The sequence below is a fragment of the Cyphomyrmex costatus genome, unplaced genomic scaffold, assembly GCF_001594065.2.
Source record: "Cyphomyrmex costatus isolate MS0001 unplaced genomic scaffold, Ccosl1.0 scaffold193, whole genome shotgun sequence".
Classification (NCBI taxonomy): Eukaryota; Metazoa; Arthropoda; class Insecta; order Hymenoptera; family Formicidae; genus Cyphomyrmex; species Cyphomyrmex costatus.
The window spans coordinates 4,308,321-4,328,600 of NW_017275965.1; the positions used below are offsets into that span (position 1 = coordinate 4,308,321).

General features: G+C 34.3%; 5 protein-coding genes across 6 annotated transcripts; 1 reads left to right on the forward strand and 4 right to left on the reverse strand.

Moving 5' to 3' along the window:
- Positions 1–531: 531 nt before the first annotated feature.
- LOC108772780 (dymeclin) lies at positions 532–4,797 on the reverse strand. Of its 2 annotated transcripts, none has more exons than XM_018538393.1 (12): positions 4,723–4,797; positions 3,723–4,022; positions 3,407–3,604; positions 2,919–3,163; positions 2,633–2,848; positions 2,363–2,544; positions 2,146–2,271; positions 1,943–2,056; positions 1,573–1,863; positions 1,206–1,388; positions 976–1,092; positions 532–898 (listed from the first exon to the last, which is right to left on the reverse strand). In XM_018538393.1, the coding sequence occupies exons 2-12, from the start codon at positions 4,007–4,009 to the stop codon at positions 731–733; spliced, it is 2,127 nt and encodes a 708-aa protein (XP_018393895.1). In that variant the 5' UTR covers positions 4,010–4,022; positions 4,723–4,797; the 3' UTR covers positions 532–730. The 2 variants fall into 2 exon arrangements, with proteins under 2 accessions (XP_018393895.1, XP_018393896.1); XM_018538394.1 differs by lacking the exon at positions 4,723–4,797 and adding an exon at positions 4,590–4,660.
- A 2,344-nt stretch (positions 4,798–7,141) lies between these two features.
- LOC108772649 (mitochondrial 2-oxoglutarate/malate carrier protein) lies at positions 7,142–8,653 on the forward strand. Its single transcript, XM_018538220.1, has 6 exons — positions 7,142–7,233; positions 7,355–7,564; positions 7,738–7,871; positions 7,979–8,149; positions 8,299–8,398; positions 8,455–8,653. The coding sequence occupies exons 1-6, from the start codon at positions 7,166–7,168 to the stop codon at positions 8,651–8,653; spliced, it is 882 nt and encodes a 293-aa protein (XP_018393722.1). The 5' UTR covers positions 7,142–7,165.
- Positions 8,654–8,849: 196 nt separating this feature from the next.
- LOC108772817 (mitochondrial 2-oxoglutarate/malate carrier protein) lies at positions 8,850–10,447 on the reverse strand. The gene is made up of 6 exons (XM_018538448.1): positions 10,362–10,447; positions 10,087–10,302; positions 9,730–9,866; positions 9,450–9,620; positions 9,129–9,228; positions 8,850–9,045 (listed from the first exon to the last, which is right to left on the reverse strand). The coding sequence occupies exons 1-6, from the start codon at positions 10,445–10,447 to the stop codon at positions 8,850–8,852; spliced, it is 906 nt and encodes a 301-aa protein (XP_018393950.1).
- Positions 10,448–11,028: 581 nt separating this feature from the next.
- On the reverse strand, positions 11,029–14,061 carry LOC108772886 (trichohyalin). The gene is made up of 9 exons (XM_018538532.1): positions 13,943–14,061; positions 13,667–13,840; positions 13,191–13,385; positions 12,916–13,100; positions 12,638–12,758; positions 12,353–12,560; positions 11,933–12,267; positions 11,593–11,757; positions 11,029–11,510 (listed from the first exon to the last, which is right to left on the reverse strand). The coding sequence occupies exons 1-9, from the start codon at positions 14,021–14,023 to the stop codon at positions 11,361–11,363; spliced, it is 1,614 nt and encodes a 537-aa protein (XP_018394034.1). The 5' UTR covers positions 14,024–14,061; the 3' UTR covers positions 11,029–11,360.
- A 4,070-nt stretch (positions 14,062–18,131) lies between these two features.
- On the reverse strand, positions 18,132–19,792 carry LOC108772888 (enhancer of split mgamma protein). The gene is made up of 2 exons (XM_018538534.1): positions 19,581–19,792; positions 18,132–19,373 (listed from the first exon to the last, which is right to left on the reverse strand). Exons 1-2 carry the CDS (start codon positions 19,653–19,655, stop codon positions 18,825–18,827), a joined length of 624 nt encoding a protein of 207 aa, XP_018394036.1. The 5' UTR covers positions 19,656–19,792; the 3' UTR covers positions 18,132–18,824.
- Positions 19,793–20,280: the final 488 nt, after the last annotated feature.

Genomic DNA, 20,280 nt, shown 5'->3' on the forward strand with positions numbered 1-20,280 from the left:
GCATTAAATCATGCTGTTTAGTATATATATTTTTAATCATAAGATTACGAGAAAATTTAGTTTTGTAAATTATACAGGCATTTGTAAATTATGTGAAGATTATAACTTCTCATGCATATGTTAATAATCTTTAATAACATAAAATTATCTCTTTTATATCATAATGCAAAATATTACAATAACTTTAACCAGTCCTATCGAGATACAATAATTGCATCTATCATTTTGTCTTAATATATATTATTACATCATTTACATATAATCATAATAAAATGCAGAAAAGTTATAAAATCTGATTTTCAAAGATATAAAATACCTGTAAGTCTCTTACATCTTACTTCATGACATATAATATAAAAATGAAAAAGTAATATTTAATTTAAATTTATTTGTTCACGATTTTATAATAAATATTGAAATGATTATACAAGAAAATGACATAACAAAAAAATATTCTGTTTCAGATGATGCCAAACTGAATATCAAATTGAATTTTGAGAAATATACTATACTATAGGTATATTTCTCGTCGTGTAAGTTATATTTGAATTCTCTTTGCTGTATATATTTTCATTTTTCTTCTATAGTACTTAAAATTTCCAATTTTATTCAGTTAAAAGATTTATGCTTTTGGTTTTGACAATTTCTATTATAAATTTAATGAGTTTTGCATATCAATCTGTGCCATCGCTTTGAATATTTATAGCAGAATACACCCCTCATCTCAGTATCAGCAAACAATGATGGTTGCTTCGCCATTATTAGGAGAAAATAATTTTATATTTTCCGCATTCCAGTGTAACAAAGCTCCTTGACAAACGACACTCCACACGTAAGGAATAAAAAATTCCTCTGGCTGTTCTTCTTCTACATATTTGAACTTTAATTCTGGGAATTTCTATAAACAATAATACATACATAATTAAAGTTCTCACAAATATAAATAGATCGTAATGATTTAGAACTCCTACGTACTCTTAAACGATCTCTTGGCCATTCTAAAGTTCCTTGCAGTATGGTAGCTAATACTTGATTAACACCTAATTGTGACTGATCTTTTTGTTCCAATTTATAAGAGAAAAAATTAATTACCTAAAAATTAGATTAAAAATTTCGATTACGACATATATGTACATTGATTTAGGATATAATATATGAAATATGAAAATGTATTATTAATGCATAATTTAAAAACGTTAACTTACAGAATCAATATTTTGTACAATATCTTGGAAAGCAGAATGTGTTCTAAATGGTTGAAAGATGTCTTTTTTATATAATAGAGTGTAAATTAAATTCGGATTGTGAGCTAACCTATGGGTTAAACAACTATTTATAATTTCTAGCACCATCCGTAAGACTTCTTCAAGTATAGTCAAGTCTTGAATCTGAAAAGAGAATATATTTTATTCAATAAATATTACATCAAGAATGATTTATTTATATATTTTAGACTCGATTGCACCAACCAGGCTTAAAACACTTTCTTTTTCTAAGAAAGAAAAGGAGAATTTTAAATCTCGCTTATAAAAGTTAAAATAACGTTGATGCAATCTTATACATATATCTTACCAAATCTTCGTTTGTAATAGTAGAAACAGTGGAAGCATTGGCTTTTTCAGATTTAGTATGATCATTTATATCAATAGCCATATCAATACTTGTATCAAGAACAACACTATTATTGGAAGGAAGATTTGTCGATTGTGTCAACTCTAGAATTCTTGCTTCTAACCGCGAATGCTTTTTTGCAAGAGTTTCAAATAAACTTAATAACCTCTGACTAACATAAGGGTGTAAAGATGTAAATTGGGCAGACATGTTTGCTAAGGCTGCTAGACAGTTTGTGTGAAGATATTTGTCCTAATAATGATAAAAAAAATATTATAATTTGTGTAAATATGCAGAGCTATATCAATGTATACAAAAATTTTACACTTACTCTCATTTTAAACATATTATATTGTATCGTACGAATCACTACAAGAATTAAAAGACCACCTAATGATATTTCGCTAATGGATCTCTCAGTGTACCATGTTACACCTTTAAGCATCTTGAAAAAGAAACAATAATTACTTTTTGAAAAAGAAAATATAATCATTATTTTAATCAATACATAAATATATAAATTATAAAACTTACAATTTCATGTATTCGTTTATTAAACGTTTCATCTTCACTTAAAATCAGCAAGATGATAAGAGACATATAAATATGATGGGATGTATTATTTGGCGCATGATATAATATTTGTAATATTGGAGTTACCTGTAAATGTTTTAATGTAAAATTATTAAATATAAGATGTACTTATATAAACACGTAATTCAAGAAAAATATGAGCTCTGACAACACTTGCCAGTAGTTTTATGTCAGTTCTTCTCATTATGTCCTGTTTCACACTCGAGTTTCTATGTAACAACATGTAGAGAAGAAGCGTGACTTCGTCTGTATTTGGTATCTTACAAATGGTATTATATAATTTATCTAAATTAAATTTAAACGTATCAGCTGCTTTCCCTTCTAATATTGTATGATCTTCTGCAATAAAAAATATATTTTTTTATTAGTGATATGCAATATTAACATTCTATATCAGAATATTTGTAATTCAATTAGATCAGTTCACCTTGCATATCTATAAAAGAGAAAAGTGCGTTCCTATATGGATTTTGTGTAGCAGTACAATGATTCGTTAGAACCAATAAAAGTAATAGGGATTGACTAGCGAGCGGAGTTTCCGTATCGCGTTTTTTCTCTTCGTCTTCAGCAGTGCCATTATGTGCAACCTGTATATTTTTCGAACTACTACCTATGCCCATTCTTATTACATTCCACAACCCAGCTGAAACGATGCTTTACATTAATATTTTGTAAAATGGACCGATCACGTTTTATGATATCGTCATATTTACCAGCAATACTGAATACAATACTACCCCCCGACTGTTGTGTTAGTAATCCCGGAGGAGCGTGTTCCTGCTGGATAAAATTGTGCAACAGTGTACACACCATAGCAGGTGCATGTTGGTTCAGATGCGCGTGCATCGCTATCCTATATACTGTACTGTATTCGGCCGCAGTTTGAGAAAATAATTGCACCGAGAGCAACACAAGTAAACAATTAATCGCCTCCAAGTGAACAACATATGTAAATTCACTATAAAAAATATAGATACATTTATAACGCATAAGTATTTAAAAAAAAAAAAAACGCTGTTTAAGTTACGTGTACAAAATAGATTTTTTATTTTCTGACAACCAAAACTGATTGGCTCTGGTCAAGTTTTCTGGTTTAATACGTGTCTACTGGTCAGAACGAACAGAGCTAGTTGCCAGAAAGCAGAAAATTTACTTCATTTGTACTCGTGATCTTATATTGTAGTATATTGTCTTCACTTACCACAAAGGTACATCTGTAATAAGTTCAATCAGTGCTTCAATAAAATACGCCAATCTGTAAGAAGGAAGTGCATCACTTGCTGTTTGTGGTGCTTCAATATGATTTAGCATCTGTTCTTCACCAACGATCTCAATGAGATACTTCAAAATACACCTCACAGCAAACAATGCATTGTATGTTTGCCACGCCGATATTATACTGTAAGTAAATAACATGCACAATTTTAAACATAAAACAAAAATGGTTTAAATTCATTTAACATTACAATGTATGAATATATTCATTATGATGTATCAATAAAGCAATGCTGACTTACTTTTGATTTTGTATAGGAGCTAGTAATTCATTGATGCGTATCAGAGCTATTTGTATCAAAGTACCAAAATTGCCAGTAATCAAATTATTAACAAGCAATTGTTGACATGATGAATCCAACCGAGAATCCAATTCTATCTGATCATTCCTTGTAATAGGTAGTCGTATACTATAAGATAGAAACGTATTCCAAAATGGATCATTTGTGGGTATGCTTTGTCTTCCGCAGAATCTTGCCAGTTGCACATTCTTGGAAAGATCGTCATAGCGACTCGATGTTGCACCCATTGCCCCTAATCTTCTAAAAATGAAAAAATAAAATCTTTTAAAAATGACAATAGCTTTCAGTATCCAGTAAGAGAATCTAGGTATGTTTTTTTTAGCTGAAATTTGGCATAGTTTATCTCTTCTTTTTTGTTCTCCAATATAAAAAGAAAAAGAGAAAAGTGTATAAGAAATTTAGCTAAAAACAGATCTACTATTACTTATGTTATATATATATATATATATATTTAATTTTTTATTTATGCTCATATATAACAAAACTGACGACACTATATTAACTAACGTCGATCGGTTGACTTTCTGCCGATATAAAAACTAAAAATATTCTTTACACCATTGGCGGCGATGTAAATACGAAAATTGTTTTCTTTGTGAGAATGACAGAATCGAAAGTACATTGACAGTTCAGTTCGACGACGATTCAGTACAAACGAATTAACACGTCAATTATGAATGTTTTTTATTATTCGTTGACGTATGCACAATCATGCTTCGATATTATAGCTTCTGTTACGACGAATCGTTATCTCGCGTAAACGCGTGAATGCCACGATTACCACGATGAAGCAGGCAAACTAATAACCTCTCAGAGTCGTTCAATGCATCGAGAACGGATCGGTCAATTCGTTCCTTCGACAGAGTTTCGTAATTACAGTCTCTTGTCACAGTAGACGATACGTCCTACGCGTTAAGACAAAATGCACAAATGCACTTACAAAATTACTGGTCAGTTGACTCGTACATAATGCATGAGTAGAAAAGAGTTCCACATCCACACTGGCAGAGTGCTGCTAGCGGTGTCGCTTTTTCTAGCGCATGCGATATTTCGCTATTCAAGTTGCGAATCCAGTGATGGATACATGAAGTTTTGAAGGACGCTAAATTAGAGATTAGGTGATCGATTCTGTATCTTGAAACGAAAATTATAAATGAAAATTATATAAATGTAAGCAAATTTATACCAAAATATTTATACTTTTTCATTGGTCAATATATCCAGTAAATTTGCTCACTATTGTAATTTTCATCTTGTTTCTAGATTAGATATAGAATTGACTTCTAGATTAAAAGATAGGAATTAATTAAAAAAAAAATGTGTGTGTAAATAAAGCTCAAAAATGTGCTGGAATAATAAAAAAAATGTTTAAGTATACACATCTAATGTATAGATATATATCTAAAACATTTTTTATTAATTTAAAACAATTTTAAGAAACTTTTCTTTTTTTCTTAACGCCCGAATATAATTTATCTTGTTTTAAGATCAAAATTGTTTGGATTTCAAACAACGCAAATATATTTTAACAGTAAAGTTGGTGCTTAAAGTACCCCTTTTATAGTAATTTTATACGTTACTTATGTGACTCCAACGCACATGTGTGAAAAAAAGACATTGCTATAGCAACATCAGTTAACAGACGAATTATGCATCAACCGTCGATACAGTCGGTTGTTGCGTCGCGTTGAATCTGCCGTACCGACTGGTAAAAACGCGCGAACGTCTCGTTCGACTAATTGGTCAATTTCAAATTCGCAACTATTTTCGACTTGCAAAAGTCGCGAAGGACTACTTGTTCTTGGTGACAAATATGTGGCATTTTGAAGCTTTCAACCGCTCCAATTTTGGAGAGACCTTTGAAAGACCACGGCTTTAGATACATCTCTGACGAGAATATTCGCCAAACATGCAATGCGTAGAGCGGCCATTCGGCCGCCATGACAGTTTTGCCAGCGTTTCGGAAATGTAGCAAGTGCGTTTGCTCCACGATCGATCGCAGATATCACCTGTTAAAAGTGTGCGATAATCACAAATTTTTATCGGGAATGTCGACCAGAGTGATGCTCAATCGCCAGAATACATCGATTATCACGGTAGATTGCATTAGATTAATATTTCACCGGTCGTAATCATTCCCGTTCCGAACGAAGTTTATCTTTCAAACGGTACAATCTCGGTGAGTATAAATTCCGACGATGAAGGTATGCGAAAATAATTGTTAAGTTATCTTGAAGAAATCGCGATTAACGCACTTTTTTATTAGTGCGTCTTCAGTAGCATATCGAAAAATCATGATTATATGTATCGCATATCGCATGCATCCCTATGGCGAAAAATCGGAACATATAAATTGCGTGCGAAAACAACTCACTTCTCTGAGAGACGTCTACGTCCTACGGACTTTTCCCAGAAGACGTCTCAGAGATTCGTGTATATTATTTTATAAATGTATAAATTTGGTCTGTTTCCTGTTCCTGCACTAGACTGAACTAGAACTTTCTTTCTCGCTTTCTATAAATATCAAACATATACCCACATATACCTATCTCACTTTAAGTTCTAAAAATGTACACTAGTTCAGCTACAGAAAACAGACCTATTATTACAATTTTTTATATTTTTTATCTACAAGAAAATTACGTGCATAAAAGCAAAAAAGACGAGTGATCAAGAAATTTACAAAATAATGTGCACAAATTAATTGAATTGATATCTAATAATTTGTAGTATAATAGTCATAATTACTTTCTCCTGTGACGATCACAGCTAATTCTTTTCTTTTTTTCCTTATTTTATGCATGAATCAATTATAAATTTTATACAATTATAGTATGTGCGATAGTACAAAATATACAATAGTGTGTAATCGTATATGCTTTTTTCAGATATTCATTATTTTCTCAATGAAACTGGTGCAGAACATTTCTCGGGTAAAGGAAGAAATACAATATAGTTAGTAAAATATTGTACTGGTGAGTAAGATAAAAAAAAATTTATTTCTTCTTGAATTATCTATAAGAAAGATTGTATACAATAGCACACACACATTTAAAATTATTTATTTTAAATACTTAATAAATATTTTATGTACACACTAAAATATAAAAATATTGAACTATAAGAATAACTATAAAAATCTAAGAATATTTATTAAAGCTAAATATTTTATCGCAATGACAAGTCAGTTAGACAAATTAGTTAAAAATCTGTGCTACAGCCTTAAGAACGATATAATGCTAGACTACATTCAGGAGAGATATAAAAATGAAATAAAGTAGGTTAAAGACTGCCGTTTTTATCGAAATTAACAAAAAAATTGTTAAAAGTAACAAGTTGAGAGATATTGAGATTAGAGAGCATGAAAAAAAGAGAATACATCAATGTCGGCGCCAACTCAAGACGCCAAGGTGCCGAAATTCATCAACTTTGTGATAGGTGGCATGTCGGGGTAAAAAGATTCATATTATAATTGTCCTTCATAATAAAACCGTTACTTTTTTACTCGCGAGAGGCAAATATGAAAAACTATTTTCGCTTGAAAATCATGATAATTTTATTCCGTTCGACAGAGTAATAGCTCAGATCGTGACGCATCCTATGGATGTTATTAAAATACGCATGCAAGTGTCGCAGGATTCTTTACGTGTCGCAGCACTCCGTACGCTTTGCACGAACGGAGTTTGCGGTTTTTACGCGGGACTGAGCGCGGCTCTTCTTCGTCAATTGACCTATACCACCAGCCGGCTTGGAATCTATACCACGTTGCTAGATATCGGGGAGTAATATCAGTTATTTCGTTCAATCATTGCAAAGATTAATTATAAAAATAATAGTTAATAAATTAATTATAATCTGTAGAGTTAAGTCTTAAATATCACGCATATTTGGCGTTCAGTATCAAATTAGACAGATGAGTTATAAAAATATCTTATTCTAAATTCTTTGTCTTCAGACAACATTTCGGTTATTTAAATTATGTTACGATGATAAGTCTCGGGATGATAGCTGGTGTGATGGGTTCTTTCATCGGCACTCCCACGGATCTGGTATTAATTCGTATGGTGGCAGACGTGAATTTGCCACCAGGTATTTCTATTTTTTTTCAACCTAAATTTATTTCTCAGATTGATTTGTAAAGGAAGTTATTCTTTATAAATGTGTTGCGTACACGAGAATTAATATATTTATATCAGAAAAACGAAGAAAATATAGAAATGCCGTTAGTGGTATCTTTAACATATGGAAAACCGAAGGATTTTTTGGATTATGGAGAGGAGCGATACCCACGATGGGTAGGGCAGCGATTGTAAATGGAGCACAATTAGGTACATATACAAGAGCGAAGAAGTTGCTGCAAGACACAGGTTATTTAAATTTGCAACATGTTTTATAAGGGGATTACTTTACGTAAAAAAAAGTATAATAAATATAAGAGAAAATTCTAATTAATAAGAGTATAATAGAAAAACTGTAACCAGCAATCCATTTTAAATGATTATTTAAAATATGACAGGATATATTCAAAATGATATACCACTTCAAATTACCGCTGCCATGATGTCTAGTGTCATTACGTGTTTTGCTTCGATTCCGATCGACGTAGCTAAAACTAGGTAAAGCAGCAAGAATCAAAGATAAAATTGAGATCTTAAGATACACACCCTTGTAGGATTCAAAACTGGAGGCAACCTACGAAACCACCTGGTGTTCTAGCTATGATCGTTAATATTGCTAAAAAGGAAGGCATGATGTTGTTATGGCGTGGTTTTCTTCCGTATTATTCTAGAGCAGCACCCAATACAGTAATTACTATGGTATGCGTTGATCAACTTCATCAAATGTACTCGAACTTTTGCCCAATGTCGTAATAAAATTTACCTATGTCGGTGTTAATTGATTTTTCTTTAATTGTACTTTACGACTTATAATTGGAATAAAATTTAAGATTGAAATATTATAATGATAATTTTAAACCAGTAAGAATGTTATCTAAAAAGTATAGAAGTTTATCTGGAATTTTATGATATTAAAGAACGCAATTTTTTATTTGGATCATTTTTTAAATTATTTATTGACATATGTTCTATATAAACGCATCAGTTGTTCGTTGATAACGAGAGTCAGTACCGTGTGTGGACCGATTCTGCAGTAAGTTGGCCAAAAACCTTTCCAAAGAGCCCCCATTCCCTCATTTTTCGCTATCGACATCATAACTGAGATCATACCTGGAGGTTTCTCAGTGCTTTTCATATTTTGTATTCTATAGAACAGTAAAAATTTTATTAATTTCTTTAAGGACTAAATTTTTCAAGGAGTTTTAAGTATTAAAATCGTTGATAAAACCTTGTTTTTGTAATATCAAAAGGCATGGAGTTAAAAGCAGTGACAAATCCCGATACCATTGACGCACCAAAGTGCAAACCTATGCCTTCTTTAACATTCACTGTAAGAGGAACAACTTTTTAAAAAATAAAAAGATTTAAGAGATTTAGATACAAAAATATTATTATTTGATAAATAAAGTATTGTTGATTTTAAAATTATATTTTTATATTTTTGGAGATTAACTTAATTTTTGGAATGTATTTGATTTATATTTAAGAAATTGAATTATCGAAATAAATTTTTAAAAAGTGATATAAAGAAACTGTTGTTTAACCATACATCGTGATGAAATTAAATGTTTCACTTGGCTGTAAGTAGCCAATTGTGATACGTTAACGACAACAGCTCTTCCTATCGTGGCTACACTTCCTCTCCAGAGAGTGAATATTCCTTCTTCTCTGGCAATTCTGACAAAAGCATCGAGCACGTTTTTGTAATTTCTTCGTTGCTCTAAGCAGAGAAAACATTAGCTAAATTAGCTACATTTATCCCAACAAATGTTTCTTTTGACACTGATGAAAATCATCACTAATTAGCTTGTACAAAAATTTATCATTACCCACTGGTAATCTGCCATCTGTTGTCATTCTCACAAGAGCTACGTCGGCTGGTGTTCCAACGAAAGCTCCCACGGCACCAGCAGTCCCAGCCATAAATGCCAGAACCGCGAAACTGGGGCGACTGATGTATCTTTGTCTAAAATACAATCAGTTTTTTAAAATTTTTTTGCATCCATATGATGACTTAATTATAATTTAATTACTTTATTTAATTATTTAATGGATGTAACTGAGTCATTGATTTCATTCCAATTTTATTCAGACTTTCTTCTAATATTTTTATATTGCCTAGAAACATTCTTGATCCTTCTTTTGAAATTTTTTAAACTTTATTGTAGTTCCTGCTATCAGATTACCTCCAAAAATCTTGCATTTGATTATAAATCCCGAGTCGGACAGTCGTGTAAGTCGCTTGTCTGACAAGACCGGCTGTTAAACCGCTGTAAAATGTAGTAATACCCTCTTTGCTGTATATGGTGCTAATTACATTTAAAATCGATGCTTTCCCTTTGTGCATTTGCATCCTATTTTTGATCACGTCCATCGGGTGAACCACGCAAGTGCCTGCCATTCTGAGATACAAACGAATATTTGAAACACTATTTTAATTCAACGCTTTGTAAAATATTACCCGGAAAGACCACCCAGCAAAAAATTGATTATTGGTGGTATAGGTTGTTTCTTCTTTTCCTTCGGTTCTTCTTCTTTTTTCGACATTTTTAACAGCTTAAGTTGACGAAATAAATTTTTACAAATAAATTAATGAATGAATAGCTTCTATTTCTCACAATGATATAAAGTATATTTGAAGCCTTTCAAGTCGAAACATATGTGCCATGTCATTGTCAAATGTCATTGTCTATGGTATAAACCAATATTAACCTATTGCACATTAAAATAAAACGCGACTGACAACGCTTGACAGCACGGCGGTAAAATATCGATTTTTTAAAATGATTTATAAAAATTACTGGCGAATAAAGTGCCAACTTTCCTTTGCTGCTTGTTATTATTTGCATTTATTACTTTATATAGGTAAACAAAGAATTTAGGTAAAAAAAAAGATATAATAAATTGTCATTTTAAGATAGATATTTGGTACAAGGATTTGATACATTGTGTGTTACTTATGAAAAAAATCATATTTTATAATTATTTGTATAATAAATTAGTTTGTATTAAATGTATGTTATAATATTTATTGAAATAATGTCATATGGTGATATAGGTTTATATTAATTTATATATTCTGTTAATTGAATGCATACATGATACGAAACGTGTTTCTGTGAAACCTGCTTTAGACAACTTATTTAATTGCTGCGAGAAAGGACTGCATGAAAGTAGTATAATATGTTTTGATGTATAACGAGTTACTACAGTAAGCCGTGGGAATGCTCCAACTTTCACAAGTTAGTGAATTCTTTGTTCACAAATTGCTGGTAAATGTCGTCTTGACGTGGACAACTTATTTTGTTTCTACCGATTCCGATTTTTGCGTGAGTCGAAACATGTGAGACTTGACAGTATGATGCAAAAATGACTCGGGTGACATCTTGAATGATTGGACAAATGTGTAGTAATTGCGGTCGGACGATTTACAAATTAACACTGTTTATTGCAATGACAGTCACTGTAAATAATATATTTGATCTGCCGCAACAGGTTTCGGGCAACTGCATCGGCGTTGAGCTCTGTATTTTCTCTTCGGCCGCTTCTCTTTGACGGTTGACTCTTCGAGTTTTTTCTTTGGCGCTAATCCCATCTCTTTTTTAATCTCCTATAAACAGAGAGACGAGTGTTTAAAATTGTTTGCGATTTTATTAATCTTAAAACTTCCTACTACAAGTGTTTAAATGTACTCCTATGGCTTTGACGATCGGATAAAGCGGTCTCACGCCCTTCGATTCTTCTAAAACTTCGTCGCCATAAAGCAAAATCCTTTGATTAGTTTTCTCGATTGCGGCTTTTGTCGCTTCAACTTCAAGAACTTCCTTTTCGCGTTCTTTGTCCAATTGTTTCTCCTCCTAATGATTAATATCAAATTTTTAACAATTTTAAACGTAACATGCATTTACACGCAATAGTGCTCTTATCTTTATAAATGGAATCCATACAAAAAGAAATAATTAATAAAAAAATTATTATTCTCGAAAAATGTTTGCACCTGATTATTAAAAAATTTACGTTAATAAAACATACTCTTACAATATCCTTCCGTAATTCGTTGCCATATTTCAATTTTTGTTGCCATTGTCGTTTACGTTCTTCCAAATCGGTCTGTTTGTCATACTCATCTCTCTTAAATCTCTGCATCATCTCCCAAGCTCTCAGGTCCTTCTCCTCCTGTCTTTGCTTGGTCTTTATCGCCGCGTCATGAAGCCTGTATTCTTCCATGAGAGCGCGCATCTTCTCTTCTCGTTCTTTTTGTGCTTTTCGTTTTTCCGCCTCGGTTGCTTCTTTTTCTTCAACAGCTTTTTTCAAGATTTCTCGCTCTTTAACATCGCGAATTTCCTCAGTTGAAACGTATTGCTCCGCTAAAATAAGATTCGTTAATAGGTGGATCCAATTTAGTCGCTTGAATTCTGAATATACAATTTATGTTTCGGAAAGCAATCGAACCTATAATCTGCATCTGACGTGCTTTTTCTTCCTTCTTCTTCAACGCTAATGATTTTTGAATTTTCTGTATTCGATCTTTAGCTTCCCGACAGACTTCTAGCGCTCGATCCTCTAATTCTTCATTGTGCTGTAATTCTAGTTCGACTTGTTTTTTTTCCTCTATCGCTTTCTTGAAAAATTGCTGTAGTCTCTTCTTTTTATTCAATATCTATGTATATAAATGTAGAATATGCGTTAAAATCTTTTGGAATAAAAAATATCGTTTGGCAATTATCAGATGCTTACATCTTGCATCTCTTTCTCTTTCATGAGTTGCATATCTTGGGTCATGTTTGCTTGATCCTGTTTTTCAGCTTCTAATTCTTCCGTTACTTTTAGCTTATTGTCCCTTTCGTTTTCTTCGATCCTGATTCATAATTAATCTGATAATACATTTGTTCAATTTGTATAAAATATTAATTCTATGAATTTATATTAAAAAGTATTAATATTCCTACAAAGATTTAGAATTATTCTTTTACTACGTCTTAAAAAATTAAATTTTTATTAAAATTAGTATTTACTGTTTTTTCAAAGCAGTCCTGTAATCTTTCTTTTTTTTCGTCCGTTTTTCTACCTCTTGTTTTTTCTGCTCCTCGTATTTTGCAACGTCTGTTTTAATGGAATTAGCATATTTTTCATCTTGTTCTTCGTCCATTACTCTAATAGTCTTTTGCAACGCTACTTGGGCATCCAGCTCCCTAAGACACTAATATAAATCATGGTAGACTATTTTGAGTTTAATTAACGGTGAGTCTGGCTTAGAAATTACACGAACACTCCTTTCGCGAGAAAGTACCTCAGAGACGAGAAGAGCACGATTAATCTGTCGGCACAAAGGTCTCTTTTGCTGAAGCAATCTCCTTGCTTGCTGCACCACTTCTGCACGCTCCACCACCTTTTTCTCTGCCATTTCCTTCACGAACGCTTTCCTCTCTTCCTCAGTTTTTTGCTTCTTTGACAATAACTCTTCTCTCTGTCTCGCCTTAATATTCTATCATCAAACCAATTTTGTTTTAACGATACTATCAATCGTTGCTATACAAAATAAAATTATGAATAAATTTTTTTTAAATTTTGCAAATGCCTGTCTACAAATGTACTTTTACTTTTTCCAAAATCTTGTAATAAATGTTAATAGCAAAGATTTAAAATAGGTATACTTTTATATATCTCTGTGCTTTAAAGAAGTAATATATATTTCAAAATTTAGGAAGTATTGTTTCATGTGTAATCGCAATAATATTGAATCGAGATTATATAGATAAAACATACTTCTATTGTGCTGTCCCATGCTTTACTTTTTTCATAAGTTGCTTTTTTTAATATTGCAATTTTTGCAGCTTCCTTTTCTTGTTGTGCCGCTATTCTATCGTCTTCCGTAGTATAATCCACGAAACGCTGAAAGGTATCCTTTGTCACTACTAACGCTCGAGTTCTTTCAGACACCTGCAAAAGCGCGGTTAAATTTTCAGTAATATTAGACACTGAAGAAATTCAGTCTTTATGAGCTAAACGTGTTTGAGAGTGAGAATAAATAAAAACACTCACTTTGGTATTCTCGAGCGTCTGGCCGGATTTTAAAAGATACGTCGTGCGCATTTCTGGTTGATGTATTTTTTTCAGCACCATTTTAGAGAGGAAAAATTATAATTAGTTGGTACAAAGCAAAGTTGTTCAATATGAGTAGCTTAAATTTCTGTCGAAAAGGTGCAATGAATGCAGACTATCTTCACAACACGAATGGTTGACATAGAAACCAAATAAAAGCAATCGATGCGGCTTAATAAAAGAGAACCAAATAAAATCTTACCTAAAATCAATATATACTTCTAGTGTGTGCATGAAAAATATTTTTTTATATCAATATTTAATATTCTTTATTAACACTTATATTTTATTATTCGTGAAAAGATTCGAACTAATTATATATACAGTAATTTATAAATCTAATTGTAAGTAATCTAATTTCTTTAATGACAATACTTATTTATTTATTCATATATTTTGACTTGACCGCTCTTATACATTTATGTCTATAGAATATAATATTACTTTAGATATTTTATAATCTGTAGTTGCTTTTCATTTATATCAAGATTTAGATACTTAATTCTCATTTGTGACGTCATAATTATATTGAATGTACATTTTACTTTATATTCTGACAAGTGAGATTGAAATGATAAGTTTTTATCTATAAGCTCGAGATATTATGCTTTACTTAAATTGTGCTTAAATTTATTTATATATATATAAAATAATTACAATAAAATATTTAATTTCAGATCGATCAATATCACTTGTGTGAAAATGGAAATAAGCAACTTATGTTTTCTCTATGTATTTATATATATCCATTATTATTTTTCTGTTTATCTTTATACATATATCAAAAATATTACATACGTATTTATTATTGATAACGATGTAGATAACGTTGTCATGATAATGCGCGCGTAAAGTATATTATTATTTATCTTACTAATTTTTCAAAATTGTGATTATATCAAATACTCTCAGATTTTTCTAAGATTTTCCACCAATGTAAGATTAACTTATTAATCTTGATTCAATTTATTTCTTTATCTTTTTCTAATTCTAAGATTTCTATAATTCTAAGAAAATAAGGAGAAAATAAAGAGTAAATTGAATTACTGAACCGAGAATAAAGTTAATACATCTTACATTAGTAGATCTGGGGCTCTATTTCCACCAGTGTAGATTAACTTTAATTTTTTTAAACTAATAATTTATTCTTTACCTTTCTTTTTAATTCTTAGAGCTAGAAGAAGATGATTTAGATTAACTGAGATTAAAATTAAACTACACTAGTGGAAACGAGAGCGTGTAAGTCGTCTCACGCGAACTGCGGTCATTTATCATCCGAGCGAAACCTTTTTCCTTTTTCCCATCGTCGTTCGTTACGATACCGACATTACCAACATCGCGTCGCGTAGCGATTCTTGAACTTGCCGCAAGATGACGGCGAAGCGTGATCGTGCACCTGTGGTGACAGCACGTGCTACAGCTGAGTGGCGGTTCGGTTATCGAGAAAGTGAGTATAATATCGTAGTGGTCGAGTGTTTTTTCCGCTTTTCCTCGTGCGCCTGCGGTATCATCGACGCCGACAGCGTCCCGAGGGACGTCTGGAGTACGTTTGGACGTGTGCATACCGGCGAGTTTGCATCGCGATGCGAAGCTGTTTACGTGACGCCGACACGTGAATCGGAGCCGATGTTCCGGCCGTAATATAAAATTCCTCAGGATCAGTGCGTGACCTTGGCTGCGTATCCTTGTGATAACGGACGTTAAGCAGCATTGGGACGCGTTCCGTGCGAGACGTTGCGACACGAGTTCCAGCGCGCGCGAATTCGCGAATTAATGGCGGCGATCGAGTGTCGGTCCGACATCGTCAGCATGCATTCGTTCTCGGCGACGCTAACCTAAATCGCATATGGCGATAAATCGTCTCGAAACGACGGGAACATCGGTCGTGTTCGCGTAGGTAGTGACAGCGACGCGACGACATGGCTATCGTTGACGCAGAACGATCGGTGATCCCGTTTTCTCGTGAATTCCGAGCGGGATTAGCGCGACGGATTTTCACGCGACCGCTTCGTGTACCGTTCGGAATCGCCGTGGCGATTCCCGCTTCGCGCTCGGTCGGTTTGTTTTGTTTCCCGCGGCCCGCTCCCGGAGTACGCGCGCGAATTTTGGCGCGCGCGCGCAATGGCGTGTGGACATTCGGAGGTCGTTGCGCCCGAGGTGACGGAGCGAAATCGATAAAATATCAACGTCAGATTGCACTCGAATTACGCCAATGGCAATCGATAAAGTGCTCAAAACCATGGCGCCTTCGCAAGTGTATGCCTCCATTAGCTCGCAGACACGTATTGAAAGCTCGAGTCGGTCGAGAAAGAGTGCAATTGCATGTTCCGTTATCAGGTCGAATCACGCAAGTTCGAGACTTCCGTTGATACGAGTGGGATTGATCGCCGTATCGCACGGAAGTTTTGAATGCCATGATCGAATTTCAGACTCGCGATTGCGGTCCGATTTAAAAAGATAGTTTACGTTTCATATATGAGAGAAAAGTTCGTTTAAACTAAAGTTTGTTGTGTGAAAAAAAAATGTTATATCGGCAGCTTTGTTTTAATTGAACAATTTTGTTAACTTAATATAACACTATTAATGAAAAAAATACGTCATGCTCTCATTTTGATAAAATTGTATTCGTTTCATTAATAGCGTTAAATTAAATTACATACAATTATTTTTAATTCAAACCCGGCGTTGGTATAACATTTTTTTTTCAGTATGAGTAACTTGAAGTAAATAGAAATATTTTTGCGTGAGTTGTTTTATAGTAATGTTCTAAAATTTGTCTTAGTTATCTTCCTATAATCATTAAATATTATATGTTATTAGGTACTTGACTATTTTATATGAACACAATCATATATTTTGTTACTTGGCTGATTTTACATGAAGATAATTTAACGTAAATTTATATTTGACACCACTTTCAATATGATTATTTTTAATACTGGTTAAGTTATTTATATATTTGAAAAGATCATCTACGAATTAATTATGCAACATGTCGCGCGATTATTTTCTGTCTGTAGTCAGATTTAACATTTTATGATAAACTTGTTTTTGCATATAAATTTCGAAGGCCGATTTAAATTTAAAAGTCGCGAAACGTAGTTTAGTAGAGCGTGTCGCGAAACAATAGATTACATTCGATCCGATTAACTCTTTTGCACCGAAAAACTATTTATATCGTAGTATTGCCACGTGGCTAAAGTGAGGTCAATAGAATCAATTAAATACATTATAAATCCAAACGATATCGAGAAAGTGAAGCGTATACGCGATGTCGCATCTTCGCATCTGGTATATTTTCGTTTCGATCATAATTCACTAAAAAATTAAAAAATATGTAGAAGATAATACTTTTTCACCAAGAAATTGTGCTTGATCGCATTATGCCTGAGTGGCAAAGGATTAAATAATACGAGACTTGTACGGCGCGTAAATATTTGCACGAAATTACGTAAATTAGGGAAAAACCGCTGTACACTCTACAATTCTCAAACTATGTCTTCTATAACGTTGACTAATATTTTTGGCACGTGTTCTCAGGTAGAAGCTGTTGGCAGGGAAGGAATGAGCTGCAGGGATTCCCGAAAGCTGTATTTGAGTAAGTGCATTCTTAACATTTGAGTATCTTATTTGAGTAATCTAACTTGTCATTTAATTTTCTTTGAAATACCCATATTTAAATCGAGTATTTGTTTAATCTTAATTTTTAATTTAATTCTCCAAAATACTTATATATAAATTGAGTTTTCTTGAGTATAACATATCATCTTTTTTACGTTTTGCCTAAAGATTTACTTAGCCGATTAAATCGATCGTAAAAATGTCTCTCTAAATACAAAATATGTGTGATATCTTGAAACTTTATGACTCTCGAATTTAGCAAGTAAAGTAATGTATTTCATACATTTTTTCGTAATGTGTAGTAAATTTTAATTTAAATTGACAATATAATTTCGTTTTATGTTGCGTATATTAATAGAAAATTGATACGCCATTCGTAAAAGAAGAATAGACGATATATATTCTGTATTATTATCTTCAAAAATTTAAAGATCCTAAGATTTATCTTAATCTATACATATGTATACTATCGGGTGGGTTACACAAAATCACTTGAATACAATTGCTGATACGAAACATGTTTATTAAAAATCTATCATCTCTACGCCTACTACAGTAAATATCACAGGTACACGTTTCTCTATCACAAGATCTTCCGCTCGGTCATTTTTATACATACATTTGCGCCATGAAAGATACGAAATGGACGCACGCTTTGCGGAATCACCGTAATCGCCGCCTTGTAAAATTATTCATCATTCTTGTCCCACATCTGATGCTCTTGACCGGTAGTGAGACTTACATAATAACATTACGGTGAGAAAATAAAAAGAAAAAAACATCCTCGATAAAAGTATGAAATAAACAATAGAAAACATCTAACTGTCGAGTAAATTAAAGCTTCAGCCGCGCGCGGCCGCGAATAAAACTACGTATCGAGATCCCAGTGTTGTCCGACTCTTGCGGAACGTTATCGAGGTTGCTGATGGCAGAACGTTGTGGGAGACATAACATTCGCCTTGATACTTCCGCTTCGGTCCGACTGCCTTTGAGCAAGTGAAACTCCCCTTAAATCTAGGCGATCTTTGTGGGGTAGACTCTTCGCTCTTGTAGACTCCTCGCGATGTCCGTTCCATTCAGATCACAGAGAAATTGCAACACCGGCGTCGATAGTTTGTGAATCCTTCGGATTCGAGATCTTTTTTTCGCCAGTTTACTCAGAAACTTTGGCGAATTTGCCGTGTCAAGGCAGAGAAGAAGTTTACCAGGGCCGCCAGATGGGTTCGTTCGGCTTGGCCACCTGTAGAAGACCCTGATGGCTCTGGGGAACAGTGTCGATGTCAGTTCGCACCGGGGATGGCTGGCTGGACGCGGGCGTCAGTGGCATCGGATACTCGTCGGCGCTAAGCTCACTGGTGGGCGATGGAGAGGACTGTGGTGCAGTCACGTGGATGGTCAACGGGCTGGTCTTGTCCATGGAGTTGAGCTTGTGTCCGAGATGTGTCATCAGCTTAGTGCCAAGGGCAACGTCAACGCCAGGAGTAGCGGCTAAGCAGCGACTGACTTCGTTCGCACAGTGCGTGTAGCCGGCACGGAAGCGGTCAGCGTCGATCACCGGATTCGCCGAGAGACGTTGTTGACGCTGGAGCTTGTGCAGATGACGGACCGTCAACTCCAGAATATCCGCCTTCTCTAATTTCGCCACGTTCTCACCGTCGCCGGCCAACGCGGTCACCATCAGATCCTTTAACTCGTCCAAGCAGCGATTGATACGCGCTCGACGTTTGCGTTCCAGCATCGGCTTCATCACCTGCGAATCGAAACGAACGAATTGCTATAGATCGATATTGCACTCGACGACGAAGAGAGAAACTTTTTGAAAATATTATTTTATCTGAGGGAAAATAAAAACCAATTCGAATTTAATGTTGAAGAAAATAACAAAGTTGCAAGTTAACTCGAAGTTCACGTGACGATTAGAGTGATTGTTTGATTGAAATGTCAAGATGACACCTACCTTTCGGTACTGGTATGTCCTGGAGATTGGCTGCTCCTGCCCGTCGGCTATGATGATCTGCTCGTGCATCTGCATGATTAATCCTTTTTTTTCTTGCAGCACAATCAAAACTTCACTTGATAACTATATTGGCTTATCGCGAACGCAACCTTCTCGTGCTATCACACCGGTTCGCCGAACTCTAATCGTCGCTACGATTACGAGTCACTGCTGTTGGCGGAAGAAAACGTGCGTGTTTATCTGGATAACACGTTGGTCTCCAGCTCGACCTTCGAGTGAACACGAACAGAGCGTGATTGTAACCGTGATCGGGCGAGGCTTCGACTTATATAGGCAAGGGCCCCCATGTGGACGGGGTGAGGGGACGGGTACGGGGCCGCATAGTGGGGGACAGGCCTTCCGTGGGAACGGTCCGTAGAGGTTGGTTCCCAAGCAAGCACACCACCTGTAAGCGGCAGCTGCCAGACACGCGCCCACACCAAGCCATCGTCACCGTTCCTGCGTCCTTGTTGCACCTAGCCGTGGCGCAGAGTCGATGCTCTCTACCTCGGCTGATCGTCGACGAGTGGTCGTGCCATGGTATGCGCGGCTCGTAATCGTCGTTCTCCTTCTCTCTCTCTCTCTCTCTCTCTATCCATCTATCTTTCGCTCCTCTCGTTCTCTCCGCCAGAACGCCTTCTCTGTTTCTCTCTATTGCTTA